The 14,989-nt window shown below is 28.1% G+C and overlaps 1 protein-coding gene across 2 annotated transcripts in view; it reads left to right on the plus strand.

Moving 5' to 3' along the window:
- Positions 1-14,989, plus strand: part of LOC113556591 — a 62,763-nt gene that overhangs the window by 44,074 nt on the left and 3,700 nt on the right. For both annotated transcript variants that reach the window (XM_026961636.2, XM_026961637.2), the window contains 8 exons: positions 1,320-1,577; positions 2,177-2,433; positions 2,676-2,817; positions 3,378-3,523; positions 3,598-3,790; positions 5,072-5,494; positions 9,717-9,972; positions 13,454-13,809. In XM_026961636.2, coding sequence (XP_026817437.1) covers positions 1,320-1,577; positions 2,177-2,433; positions 2,676-2,817; positions 3,378-3,523; positions 3,598-3,790; positions 5,072-5,494; positions 9,717-9,972; positions 13,454-13,809 — 2,031 coding nt within the window. The remainder of the gene's footprint in view (positions 1-1,319; positions 1,578-2,176; positions 2,434-2,675; positions 2,818-3,377; positions 3,524-3,597; positions 3,791-5,071; positions 5,495-9,716; positions 9,973-13,453; positions 13,810-14,989) is intronic.

Below are 14,989 nucleotides of genomic sequence, written 5' to 3' on the forward strand. Positions count from 1 at the left end.
ATTAACATTAGCTAGTAATAATATACTTTATAGCTAAATATAATATGTGATAAACTAATAACGAATAATCAAACTATATGAGACTTACAAATAATATTAATATATGTTCTTTTAAATAATTTCCGTGTAGTCATAATGCGTTAGACACAGATGCTTGAAAAATTATTGCTGTACAATTTTAAGAACACGATTTCTCAATGAATTATAACAGAAAATTATAGGTATTCTGATTTGTTGATGAATTATTATTAGGGTTCGGGACTTCTTTGCGTGTTTTTTTTTTTTGTAGTAGTAGTCGTAGATTATTCTAGGTGAGTTATAAATTTGTTTTATGAAATGGCGAAGCTAAATACTAAGTTTCAATTTACATATTTTTGCATATTTCGTAATATTTTTGGAAAAATGCATATTTTGCATTTTTTAAATGTGTATGTACGTAAAATTGTCGGGAAAAATCATACTTGGAAAACATTCAAAAATATTTTTTTTAGATAAATTATGGTTATAGTCTGTCGTATCTAACTCGTACGTCTGTTAATGATAGTTTCTTTGTCGCTTAAGAATCAACTTTTTTATTGGCAGTTATATTATAGTTGTAGTAAAATCTAATGACATCTAGATTATAAATTATACGACAAAATGAAAATCTGTATGTTTTTGTTCGTTAATCACGGTTATTTACCTACTTAATTGTTAAATTTTTATTTTTATAATTATAATATGCTTAATGCGTTTTCAATTAAAAATTTAGATGCAAATTCTTAAACATACTTTGATGATTTATTTGACTGTTTATTTGCATAAATATTTCGATAATTTTAAGTGCAACAAGTCCTGAACCCTAATTATTATTATACATTCTTTGTTCGTTTACCATGTTTACATCGATAATAAGTATGCTTATATTTCTCCTCCTCACCCATCCCTCCACAAATAAGATATCATGGTATTTACTATATTTAAATAGGTATGTTGTAATGTTGTATTATAGTTCGAACAGTATACTGTAGATGATTACGTGACAGTTTAATGATGAGACATATTATAAGCTCGATTTGTATACGCCTTAATGTCAGTTTATTGAATGTGATGTACAAACATTATATATAATAACGCATACATATTTAATCCAAATAAATAACAATTTATTTACGTTATTCGATTTCATTTGTACGGATAAGTATTCGGTATCTACACAATAAACGTTTATACGTACACCTCTTTTAATGTATCCAGAAATCAAAGTCAACGAAAATGTACATTTATCCCCTCCCCCACGTTGCACAATCCATAGTGACAAACTGACGTTTGTTGTACAGGGAAACCCAAGCCACGAGTGCAGTGGTATTCAGCGGATGGAATAGTCACCTCATCGCTCGGTACGGGAACAATAATGGATCTGACAGAGGATGTATCTTACGGAAACAAAAACGACGACGAAGAAACAACTACCAAAAGTCTCGTAATTCATCAATTGAATCGAACTCATGCTAATAGTACATACACGTGTCTGGCTGGAAATGACGACAACACCATGCAATCAAATCTCCGAATGACAGTGCTGATAAACATGTACTGTAAGTATTTTATAAACAGCTTATAGTAAACAACAGTTAGTAAATATAATAACAACAATTATAATAAAACCACAAAATGTATTGTATAAAATACACATCAAAACACAGAACTTATTGTTAGTCTAAAATATTACATTGAAAAAATTACTCTTGAATGATGTCAAATTATGTAGTTTACGATTATTATTTTTAATATACAATTTTAAGGTATTCACTTTTAAATTTAATACATTACGTTTTTGCAAAAATGAATATTTTTTTTATGTGTTACATTATTAAATTACAGTCCATTTAGAAGTTTTCCTCGTAAATAGGTATATACATTATATTATACATATACTTTTACATTGGTAATTAAACACTAAATTAACATTTAGTATATTTTTTACATATTTGGACTTTTAAAAATAAAAAAATATGGAAAATTGAAAATTTGTACGCAACATTATTTTTTAACAAAATCAATTTTGTTTTTTATTGTAACTCAAAAATAAATAACTGTTTTATTGAGACTTAAATTTTTTTAGCAAATATTCATAATAGTATTTACTAGATTTTTTTTAATACCTATTTTTTATTTTTATGGTTTTTGTAACTAGTGAATGTGAAAAGCGTACGTATTGTCGGCATACGTCCAATAGACGAAACAGAAAACATGGTTAATTATAACGAAGACAGTAATAATGACGGAGTAATACAAGCAACAAATCTTATATCCGGTAAGTGGTATACGGGCGAATGCTGGGCTGAGGGTGCGAGTCCTAAGGCAACGATAGAATGGTCTATTGATGGAAACGGTACATTAGCTGACGAAATACCCTCTTCTCCCACAACGACTCGTATAACAGTAATAGAAGTGAGTAATTATAACTAAATATCATGTAAAGTTATATATTTAATTAATTCAGTTATAATATTTTGTCGTGCATGTTATTTCATTGTTTCTATCTTATTGTTTTGTAGTTTTGTTTTATATTGAATGAGATTGAACTATAAGAAGATTGGTCAGGGTTAATTATCATTATACATCCGTATTTAAAAAATTCTACATGCACGTACACCTCGTCAACATTTTTATTTTATTTGTCTGTTATTCAGCAAACTGAACATAGCAGTAGGATACGATTGAGGCCTACACCAGGCGACGATGGTCGATATTTACGATGCCGAGCTTGGAACCCTGATATTAATACCACGAAAGATAATATTAAGAATAAAGCTTTATTACTTAATGTCCAATGTAAGTAAAAACTGACTTTACACATTTTTATCGAAGTCATAGTTGTAATCACTGTTATTGTGTTTTCATTCTTAGACCGCCCAATTCGTGTGCGAATTTATTAGAATTCGTAAATCACTATACCTATATCGTGTTTGATTAACTTTATATTATATTTTACGTTTTGACTTAAAAGTCTTAAATGTGTGAGCCATTTATATCAATATTCAGTTACGTTTTATTATGATTTGCATGAGTTAAATCACTGACAGTTCTTTGAGAAATATTTTCTGTATATTTTTGACGTATTGTAAATCGATATTAAAGTATTACTTAATATTTATACATACTCTGTAACATAATTACCGTGTAACAATATTTTAATCTTCTGATTTAGTTGAACTTTAGATAATATAACTTTAATTTAACTGGTTAGAACTTTCTCTCGAAATATAAAATACAAATTATTTACCCATGATTGACACTTATCTGAGTTGAGCAAACTTCGCTTAAGAAATCCAATAAAAGATAGTTGTAAGTTTGAAAAAAAAATGTAATAACAATAAAAATAAACTTCACAGATCCACCTATAGTTAAATTAAGTTTGGGCCATACGTTCGATCCGAGTAGAATCAAAACAGGAGACGATGTGTATTTTGAATGCAAGGTGTTGGATGGCAGCGGGAGCAAAGGAAAACAACGTAATCGCATCGAATGGTATCACAACGTGAGTACCAATCAGCAACGAATCGCGAAATGTCTATTAATAATATTTATCACATCTGTAATCATATACTGCAGGGCCACCCAATCTTGCAAAATGGCAGTAGTAACGGAAGCGTCAGCATCGACTCGGAAATCAAAGTCGTTCTTTTAAGCGCTGGCACTTTAGTCATAAGGAACGTGGGACGCCGCCATTCCGGCCGGTACACGTGTCAATGTAATAACGATCTGGGAATGGGACGGTCACGACCGGTCACCCTCCGAGTTCAATGTAAGTACCCGTACAACTCTGAATATGCGTGATTCGAATAATATTCAACTTGAAAACATTTGAGACTTTGTATTGAACAAAATTCTATTTGTATCTTGAATCATAAGTAGATATCACACGCCAGATTATATAACTAACTATTAAATACATATAATATGTGTGCTTGCAGTGTACTGTTGAAGTCTACGTTTACATTTGATTTTATTCCGAAATTTCACTGCGTGACTTAAAATTATCCGTATACATATTATATAATTATGGACTATATTTTCAAAATCATACGATTTAAAGTGAATTGATTTTTATCAAAAACATAATTAGTAGTTATTAATTATATTAAATAATTTCTGACATGTACTATTTTCGAATTTTCCATAACTGTACCCTGTATAATAAACGATAAGAACTCGATTATTTGACATAGGCAGTTTTTTACGTGAATAATTCTAAGTATTTATTTTAAACCTAAAAAATCGATCGTGAATTATGCATAGAAAAAAAACATCCTACTATTTAAAATTAATACAATATTATATTACACAGTATTAATTACGAGTATGTGTATAGTGTATGTTTTTAAAACGATTGATATGTTGAAAATAATTTAATACAAATTAATGCAATTCTAATAAAAAACAATTTTGTTTTCTTTCTGAAACCATTTCTTAACGGAGTTGAACATTTTTATTTAGAAGAAGGTCGTTTTTTAAAGCCGAAATTCTGTAATTTGTATGTTTTGAATACTAGTCACTTAAATTCAATGAAAAATTAAGTTCTCCTGCCATCTTATATAAACTCAACTTTGTGACATTGATCAGGGAAGCTATCCAGTGATAGGACTTTTCTGATAAGTTTCGCTAGGCGAACAAACGGAGATTTTAAACTAAAAGATCATGACACCATTGTCATTTAAAACGGCAAGGAGGGTTACTGGAAATTGTTAAAGTGTGCTGGTTTACGATTAAAGGGTTTGGGTGTTAAAGTGGAATTTTTTATAGTGGGTTTTAATTAAATTGACAACTGATTCAATATTTAAGTCTGGATGAAGAGTGAGATAAGAAACAGAACATGGGGCGGCTTCTACAATCTAAAAACATATTATACTACGAAGACATAGATGAAGTTGAATATAAAATAACCACATTTCATTATCTCAGTTCAAAACACCACCATCTCCTCTCTCTCCCTTTTGATAAATTCTGCACCTGGTAGGGTGGATTTAATATATGAGATGATCGAATAACAACGTACAAATTTATAATTATTGTTAATTCACTGCAGATGCTCCCGTGTGCGCGGACGACGGCGATCAACTGCAATTGGTGGGCGTCGAAGCCAACGAAAACAACGTACGTATCGTGTGCCGGGTAAGGGCCGACCCGGCCGACGACCGTGTACAATTCGAGTGGCTCGTGTGGCCGGGTGCAGCGGCCGCAGCCACAGGTGAGCTGCACCAGCAACAATCGCCGAGCGTAGTAGCCACCGGCAGCTATGTCACCACCGCCCTGCCCAACCAACGGAACGACACGGCTGTCGGCGAGCTTGTACTGCCGGCTATGACTGTAGGCGTCCCAGACGTGGTCCAGTATGTGGATAGAGCGCCTTACTTCAAGAAGCCCATTGTGCTGGACACGATCAGCTGTCGGGCCACGAATGCCGTCGGCCGTCAGCAAAACCCTTGTCTGTATCACATAATACCAGCATGTAAGTATACTAACGAAATTAAGTATAATTTCATATAAGTTAATTTTTTAAATTAAACAACTAGATCAAAATCACTATTTTGTAATTTCAATAAATTATTTTTTCTAAAATTTAAATTTTGGATGTTTTTAAATTTATATTATAATATTATACCAGAAGGATTTCATATTTAATTTTGAGGAAAAAATCCTTATAATATTCCTTTTATTTAGAAAAAAATGTAAATAATTCTATCTTGTTTAGTTCGGTTTATATAATCATAGAATAAATACAGTCGAGACAAGATAACTCGAAAAACTTGACAACTTTAATGTTTTTTTTATTCCCCTAGAAATAAAAATTATATACAAATTTGAGTTAGATAACTCGAATAATACATATATCGAAGCAAATTTTTATCTCTCTTCAACTTCGAGTTATCGCGACTCGACTGTATATAAATAGGTATGAACGGTATTATGTATGGTATACTGGGATTATAATATAAATTATACTGATAGGCATGATTTCAAATAAATTAATTTTGTAAAAAATTTGTTAAAGATTTTATTTTAGGGGATGTCGGAAAATTGGAAAATTTTAAAAATAATATGGACTTTGAAATTTGATTTTAAAAATACAACTATTTAAAATTTATCCCAGCTCTGAACCTTATCTGTTTATTATACTGATATCGTTTTTGTATAGATTAATTTCTAATGTGTTATAACACCATAGGGTTACCAATTTTTACAATTTCAAAAATTGGCCATAATAAATTACCTGGTGCAATTTCATGGCATCACAACGTTCAAATTCCACATTGTATTATAACTTTTACTATCAACTATAAGACTTTTCCAAAAAATAACGGGTTCCAGAGAAGCGTTTCTTTTACATCTATACAAACTTGATTTTTCAAATTTTCTTATCATAAATTTTTTTATACATATTTTAAAATTGCAATTGAAGACAGTAAGTTGTTCAAAAACATTTCATCAAACGATTTTAATTCATCAAATTTGTCAAATAAGTACTTACTTCTTTTTAATAATAATATTATTTTATGTACTTAATTTTGAATATGTTAAATTATACTGGTATTAATTATTTCAGCAAAACAAAAAAAACTTAAACTATTAATAATAATTGTTATTAAAATTATAGACTTATTCATATAGATGTATTTAGTATTTTAAAAGCAATTTTATTTAAATGTATATCAACATAATAGCATACTAAACAACATTTAGATTATAATATTTATTAAACATTTATTTAACACGACCGCTACAACTATATCTGTATTCTGTATACAAATTAAAAGATAAGTGAACAGTATAATATTAGTAGGTTTCTATTGAATGTGAACTCAAAATATGAAAACTCAAAAGAAACCTAAAATAAGTATAATTTGAACATTTTTTATGAACTGTGGATTGATTATATTAACTATTGCATTAGTATGAGTACATTTAAAACGCATATGACTAAATCATCATATCATAATAAATAAAAATATATTAAATAATATAAGTATAATTTACATATAAATCTAAAATCTTTATTATGTAAATAAATAAATAATTGTTATTTAAAGTTATAAATGTATCAGTAGCAATAGAAAAGCATATCTTTCAAAATTGAATCTAAGTAATATTTGTACATGTTAATAATGAATTTTAAAAACTAGTTGAAAATCCTAAAAAATATTTTCTGATAAGTTAATGTTAAAGTATTGCAAGACTTTTTCTATTTTTGTATTATTTTTAAATGCAAAAACAATGTATGCTATTCTATTTTATTGAATAGTGTTGAATATTTATTCCTCTTTTTTATGTTTTCCACTATTTTGCAGGTATTTATTTAAAGCGAAAGAAACCCTTCATATTTAATAATAAACATAACCCAACATAAAAAACTATAACAAAATTCATCTGATTCGCAGATTTACTGAAATACTTACGTAAAATGGTTACTTTCGAAAACATGACGAATAGAGGTCATCTCCTTTCAAACGATTACCTATCTAAAAATATACACTTACATCTTGGTTTATTTTCCAACGGCTTCAGTATTGATTCACTTTTAATTTAACTGCTACTCGACATTTTAAAATGTATCAGCATATTAAAAATGAAAAATGTATTTTTCTTCTGAACATAGATCAAACAGTACACAAAGTCACGAATGTCAAATACAGACTGACAACTATATTACTTTACTAAATTAGTTATCGTTGTACCCGTATGTGAACGATAATAAAAATGTATCTTACTATCATATTAATAATCATCATATACTCATATAACTGCAACTCTCACCAATATGCCACTATAGCAGTTTAGTGTTGGGAAAGAACACGGTCATATAAGAATGAAACTTGGAACGCATTCCTTTTCAATTATAGCAACGAGGAACAGGAAAGAGTTCCAATTTATAAGGAACGTAAACGCAGATTTCCATTCCACGTATAATAAAAAATAAAAATAAAACCACGTTATTTTTAATTACTATATTGTCTAGAAAATATTTAGTGTTGGTATTACAATAATTTTGTTATTTATTAATAAATTACTATTATAATATAAATAGTACCTATGTATATTGTATCCATATATTATAAACAATATTTATATTATATTAATTAATAATTATTATTAAACAATAAAATAATAAATAATAATAATAATAAAATAATTCTGAACGAAATAAATATAATTTAACTACAATCATTGGAGAAAATCGCTTTAACATAATTGTAATAATTTTACCTTATCAAAAATTGACAATTTAAGTATTCGATGAAAATTTCAAGTCCCTATGCTAAACATTTTTTTAATCATAGAAATAAATCAAATTAATTTTGTTAAAAATCGAGGCTCCCTACGAATTTTATTTTTTTGATAATTTAGTTTTTCTTACGCATTTTAACATTTATTTTAATTGTAAATATTCAAAAAATAAAGTTTGAACATCCAAAGTTCTATCTAAGGCGAATTATCTTTCAAAAAAGGTATTGAATTTAAAAATTAGACTATTATTTCTAATAAAAAAATTGTCCACTAAAAGACATCATTGACAACAGTTAATATAGAAAAAAATGGAAATATATCTAACAGAATATATTTGGTAAAGGCCATATGGGCTTTCGGGGCTTATCGCTTAAATTCCAAAAACTAGACATTAACCCCAAAATGGAATTTAGGATTTAGATGTACATCAGTAGATTTTGTAAATAATAATTGTCATGTGAGCCACTTTACTTGGGATAATTCCCCCCCCCCCACAAAAAAAATGAAATTACTACTTATACGCTAAACGTTTGGTTGAAATGAAATAAACGTTATCGTTATATTTTAAACTTTAATATAACCAAAAAATACTTTAATTTTATTATTTTAATATAATATGGTTCAGTGAATCAACAATAATTTTCGAAAAATATTAATTAGTAAAACAATGTAATTATTGGGTCAAACATGATGGGACACGTTGCTTATTTGTATATTGAAGTCCATAGTTGATAATTAAATCAACTATCGATGCGTAGAATTGCAAACCTATATATTCGCTATTTGCATTTTATTATTTTTTTTTAACAGTGAGCTTCGACAATAGTCCAACTATTATAATAGCTATAATTACTATCTATAATAACTGCATCCATAACATTTAAATTTCTGTGTGCGTTATTATATGAATTAAGTATAATTTTTTATTCGAACCAAATATTACTGTTATAATGTTATGGAATCAACGTAAATTCATAGAAATTACACTGTTATAATATAATATTATTCCGTTTCATGTTAAACAGTATAATAATAATAACATAATTTAAATGTTACTGAGTACTTACTCATTATAATAATAGAAAGTTTTAAAACAAGATGACAGATATTATGTTATTCAACTAACATATCTCATTATTTGTATTTTATTTTTCGCCTTAACAATATTCAACTAAAGCAGTTTTTGATACCATATTTAAATTTATAATGTGTTACATGTAATAACATAATAGCATACGTATAATCAATAGTTTTTTTTTTTTAATGTCCATTGTGAATTTTTTATTTTTGTGGTTTTTTCGTATTCCATTTTTACTGTACACACCACTTACGAGTGTAAAATGAACATTGATCATTTTATTAAAATGCAACAAATACTTTTAAATGAGTACTCATAACAAAATACATAATTAATATTATCGTTTGTCTATTTGTATATGCGTATACAGCACCCCCGGGTCCATTGACTGGCTGCGCGATACGATTGCCCAAAGATCAAGAACGGCCCACCGGTGCTGGTAGTAGACATCACCATCACCATCACCATCATCATCATCAAAGACGCACGTCACCCATCCAAGACAACGGGGAAGATAAAGACTTGGCAACAATAAGTTGCACTTTAGACAACGACGGTGGAGTTAGGCCGCTGACTTACTCATTGGAGATATATGAGAGCAATGATTTGACCACGACGTTTTCCAGGTTAGTTATTAAAATAAATATTAGCTTAGATCTACGCGATATAACAGGATTTAATAAAAATAACAGATGTAATTGATTGACTATGCTAAAACTTTGGTTCATAAATAAATAATTTATATATTTTTTTTAAGTATAATATCAATGATAAAATTCATAGAATAATTAAACTAAAAAAGTACATAGAAATATTGCTATACAATGTATTACATTGTAATAACACAGTTAATTGCAACTATCGTATAATTCCTGTTACACTCTGTATACATATGTCACGGTTGAAATGGGACAGCCGATCAAACAGCAGGTTTCATTAGTGTTAAAGGGTTAATCAAATCCATGCAAATTAAAATATTACATAACAGCGATAAGCGGTTGTTTGTTCTGGCCGGTCGTTGTCCTACCACTTTTCCGTAAGCATTACCAATATATATATATATATTATTCACGTAGTGCAAGCAATATAATATAAATCATATAATTAAATATTGACACCGTTTCAGTTTTTTTCTTTTTGCTATGGTGTACAAATACTTAAAAGGTTAAGCACACCTACTATCTATCAAGTCAATAATTAAAAAAAAATTATCATGTTAATTTACTTTTCAAACTAATTATAAAACTTAACTAAAGCAATACGTATACATTTTTATCCACGAAGCCTCGACGATTATAAATAAGTACATGATAGAATTATTTTAACTGCGAATAATTTATTATTAAAAAATTTAAGCAAAACATATCTATAGTAGTAGTATTGAGTAATATTTGTAATTGCAAATGCATATTATAATTTTAATTATTTCCGATATAGCTTTATCTTTCCTAGTTTCCTACGCAAATATTTTGCTTTTACTGTTAATAATATTGTCATTATATTATGTTACAGTTTTTAACTTAAATGTCTACAAAGCATAATTGTCTTTATATACTTTTTAGATTTAATGGGTTTCAATATACACTTCCTACTTGTAAGAAAACTTGTATTAAATTTTCAAAACTTAGATATAAAACGAAAAGTTTTTATAAGTTTGTAACTACAAATTAGTTTGTAATATTTTGTGATTTTAACTAATTTCGTCCAAATTCTTAATTAAAATGCATATAAACAAAATGTACCTATATATTTTTAATATTTGTATGCATATATAAGTGTAACTTATGTGGGGGCTTGTATTAAATTTTTAAGAATTTTAACTCGGCAAATAATTTTTATTCAACATTTATTATGCTTATTGTGCATTAATTTATATAGATTGTGTATTAACTTGTGAAAATTAAAAAAAAAAAACCAAAAAATAATGAAAATGTATCATGCCTTTAAATAGCTCAAAAACAGTCAAAATATTTTGAAAATTTTATCGTAAATATAAAAATATATAATATAAACATTTAGTGTAAATTTAAAGTATCTACAAATATTTTTTCTTTAGTCAGTTTTCAAAAATTTAAATTCCGTAAAAATTCCCGTTTTTCCTTAATTTTGTATTTTTGTTTTTACCGATTACAAAAATAATAACTGGGAATTTCTAATTTTGACCTTTTTAAAATACAAGCTAGATGCAAATTTCTATCTAAATTCAACCTCAAATTTAAAATCAAATATTTATTGTGTACACAGACACAAAGAACACACATCATTGTAAAATCAATACATTCATCCCTCCGCTCAGAATCTAAAATATGATAAAATTAAAACTAAATACGACCAAAATAATTATAAATAATGATAATAAATTATCAATAATAGTAAGTTATTAAAAAACGAATAATATATATTTCATCTAGAATGTAAAGTAAATATTTGATTCCCGTTCTTATGGTAACATGAAAATAAAATTAAGAAATAAAGAGACAGTCTATGAACTTTTATGAAGAATCATTTTGAAAAATTAAAAATCTTAATTTGAAGGCCAACGGATTGAAAATGCACAAGTCAATAAATATTAAAATTGGCAGGTTGCATATTTCTTTACCCGCACCAACCAAAAAAAAAAAAAAATGCATACAAATCGATTATTAGTGTTTGATACAAGATTCCAAAATTACTCAAAGGCCAAAGCACACGTATTATTCGACTGATATATAGTGACATTTTAAAACCACTTTGGCCATTTATACGGAATAGCATATAATCGTATTATATATATATATATATTTATATTATAGTAAACACGCATAGTATTGTTATGACTATAAAATTATACAAATCGAATTTGAATACTTACAAAACAATACAATATTTATTATAGTCATATACGTGTAACCTATATAGGTATCAGCTATACTACCATTGATTCCGTATATTATAAAACTAATGCTACTACCCATATTGTAAGTTTAAAAATCATGGTTAAAACTAAAAAATATATATAATTAGTACATGCGATAGTAAATCGATGGTCACATAATAATTAAGTCGCTGGCATTTCAACCAGAGTACCGATATATGTATGATGTAAATATGCTAATATGCATAACGATAACTCTGTCCGGACATCGGCACATAATAATAATTATATATTATCTATAGAATCGACCTACCGGTATATAGCGTCATGTTCCTGTATGTATCTAAAGTTTAAAGCTGAAGTAACGTTTTACAACAATTTAAAATCAAGACCCTCATCACCTAACCTCATGTATATGATCATGAATATCTTACATAATATATGAGTAGAGAATGTCTGAAAATTTCACCATATCATAGTCCGTACCTACTTTCTCATTAATAACTGAAGTACTAAAAACTAATGTTTTTGAAAACGATTAATTATACAGTAGAGTGTAGACATAAGTATGTACACGAAGTTGACCACCCAATATTGACCAATATTTTTTTTCAAAACAGTTTTTGGAATTTGCAATGTCTTTAAAATATTGGCACATTATTCGTATCAATCGGACAGCCGACTGAGGGAGGACAACATTACGTTCGCCAATACTGAAAACCAAAATATAAAAATATTTATTAACGTGTGTTACCTATAACCTGGAGCCGCAATTTATGTTTAGATCTTAAAAGTACCTGTTTACATTTGGTCGATTATTTTTTGAGTTTCTTCACATTTTCCAACAATTAAGAGACTTTGATATAATGAGTAGACAGATGTATAAAGGCTATGAGGGGGGAGCGAAGTTGATTATAATATAAGCCACAATCACAAAAATAACTGAAAAAAATATAGGTAGTAGTTTTTTTTCAATTAAAATTGCGCCTCTAAGTTAACAATTGCATACTGCTATATTTTTGTCATTTTCATCTAACAATCACGGAAATCTAAGACATTTAGTCATTAAAATCCGTTACAAAATCTCGATAATCAGCTGATTTTGTGTATTGATAACGAAATTTCCCGGCTAATGATGTCATTTCACCATTTTTGACCATAACATATTATTATAATATAATAATATAGGTAATGCGTAATGTAGTCAGTTTTTTAAATTTTAAATCCACGTGACAACTTACTCTGCTTTACAGATCATCCTACGCGACAGCAGACGATAGCAGCTATGACATTCGACGTAACAAGTACCGCTTAAGTGGTGAGTGGCTAGCGGACAACGTGACGGGCACCGCTGCCGGGTCGACGGCGGGCGGCGGTTCGATCGAATACCGCGTAAACCGCAAGAACCTACGACTGAGAAACGGCCCGAATGATGAACGAAAACATTTAACTCTATCAGCGTACGCAGCCAATCGCATGGGCCGAGGCCCGCTCACGAATTTCGGTAGCGATAACGTGATGCTGTTGAGGCACCCGTGGTGGTGGAGCGGCGAGTCAGCATACGAAAGCAGTACGAGAGCAGACGGTCCGGCCGGCACTTCGTCTACCGGTACGTTTTGTTTCTTTAAGCGCAGTTCTCGAATGACATTTATTTATGTCGGATTATCTGACTCACATATGGTTTTGGATAGAAAATCAAATTTGGTTTATATTTTAAAGAAATCAAAATTAAAGATTCCCAATTTTTTAATTTATAATCGGAAAAATCAAACATAAATTTTTACGCTAAACCACATTTTGATTAAATTGATTTTATTAATTTTGTTATAAAACAAAAACGAAGAACTTTCAAAATACTTTGACTTTTTCGAGTTATTTAAAGATTATTGAAATATTTTATTGTTTTTATTTTATAAATGCCACTACAAATGTATGAATGGGTAAAAAATTTAAAAAATGTAATATAAGATTCCTAATCAAAGATTAATTTCTAAAAAATGTATGAAACAGTTTCTGTTAATACCTTAGGTTTGAAAATTAAATAGGTACAAGGTCGTCATTTATAATTTTTAGAAAAATATAAATAAAGAAAAAAAATCTACTGGTCAAATTAATTTTATGAGCATTTGAAGTTCAAATTTTTACATGGGATATTCACTCGTATAATAACTATTTCATCCAAACGGTTTTTGCTTTTTTGTTGTAATTGAATACCGAATTACCAAATAGCCGTGCAAAATGTTTAATTAATCATTTTTATCATGTTTCAACTCTTTTTGAGCTATTTATAAGCATGAGAAAGTTTCAATATTTTTGGTTTTTTTTTTTATAAATATAGAATAAAGATTATTTATTGGATCAAAATTATCAAAAATTTAATACAAGATTGCACATAAGTTGTCCTAATATTGGCATAGAAATATATATGAATATATAATATATAAAAATATATATGCACAATATCTTATTATAAAGTGCATTTTAACGAAATTCATAAAACATTGTATGCTATTTTGTAATTAGAAATTCATAAGAACTGTATTTATTATAACTAAGTTTTGAAAGTCGAATACAAGATTCCTCATAATTAGTTCATACTGAAACCACAAAATCTAAAGAAATTATAAAAAAAAAAAAAACTTTTCACAGACATTTTATGCTTAAATATAACCGAAATTTCTTATTAAAACGATAAATAACAATGTTAATTATTTTGTTATAATTTAAAAGTATTATTCGTAGAAACTTAAAACTTTTACATATATTATATTATTATGAATTTTACTATA

Source organism: Rhopalosiphum maidis, chromosome 3 (assembly GCF_003676215.2).
Source record: "Rhopalosiphum maidis isolate BTI-1 chromosome 3, ASM367621v3, whole genome shotgun sequence".
Lineage (NCBI taxonomy): Eukaryota > Metazoa > Arthropoda > Insecta > Hemiptera > Aphididae > Rhopalosiphum > Rhopalosiphum maidis.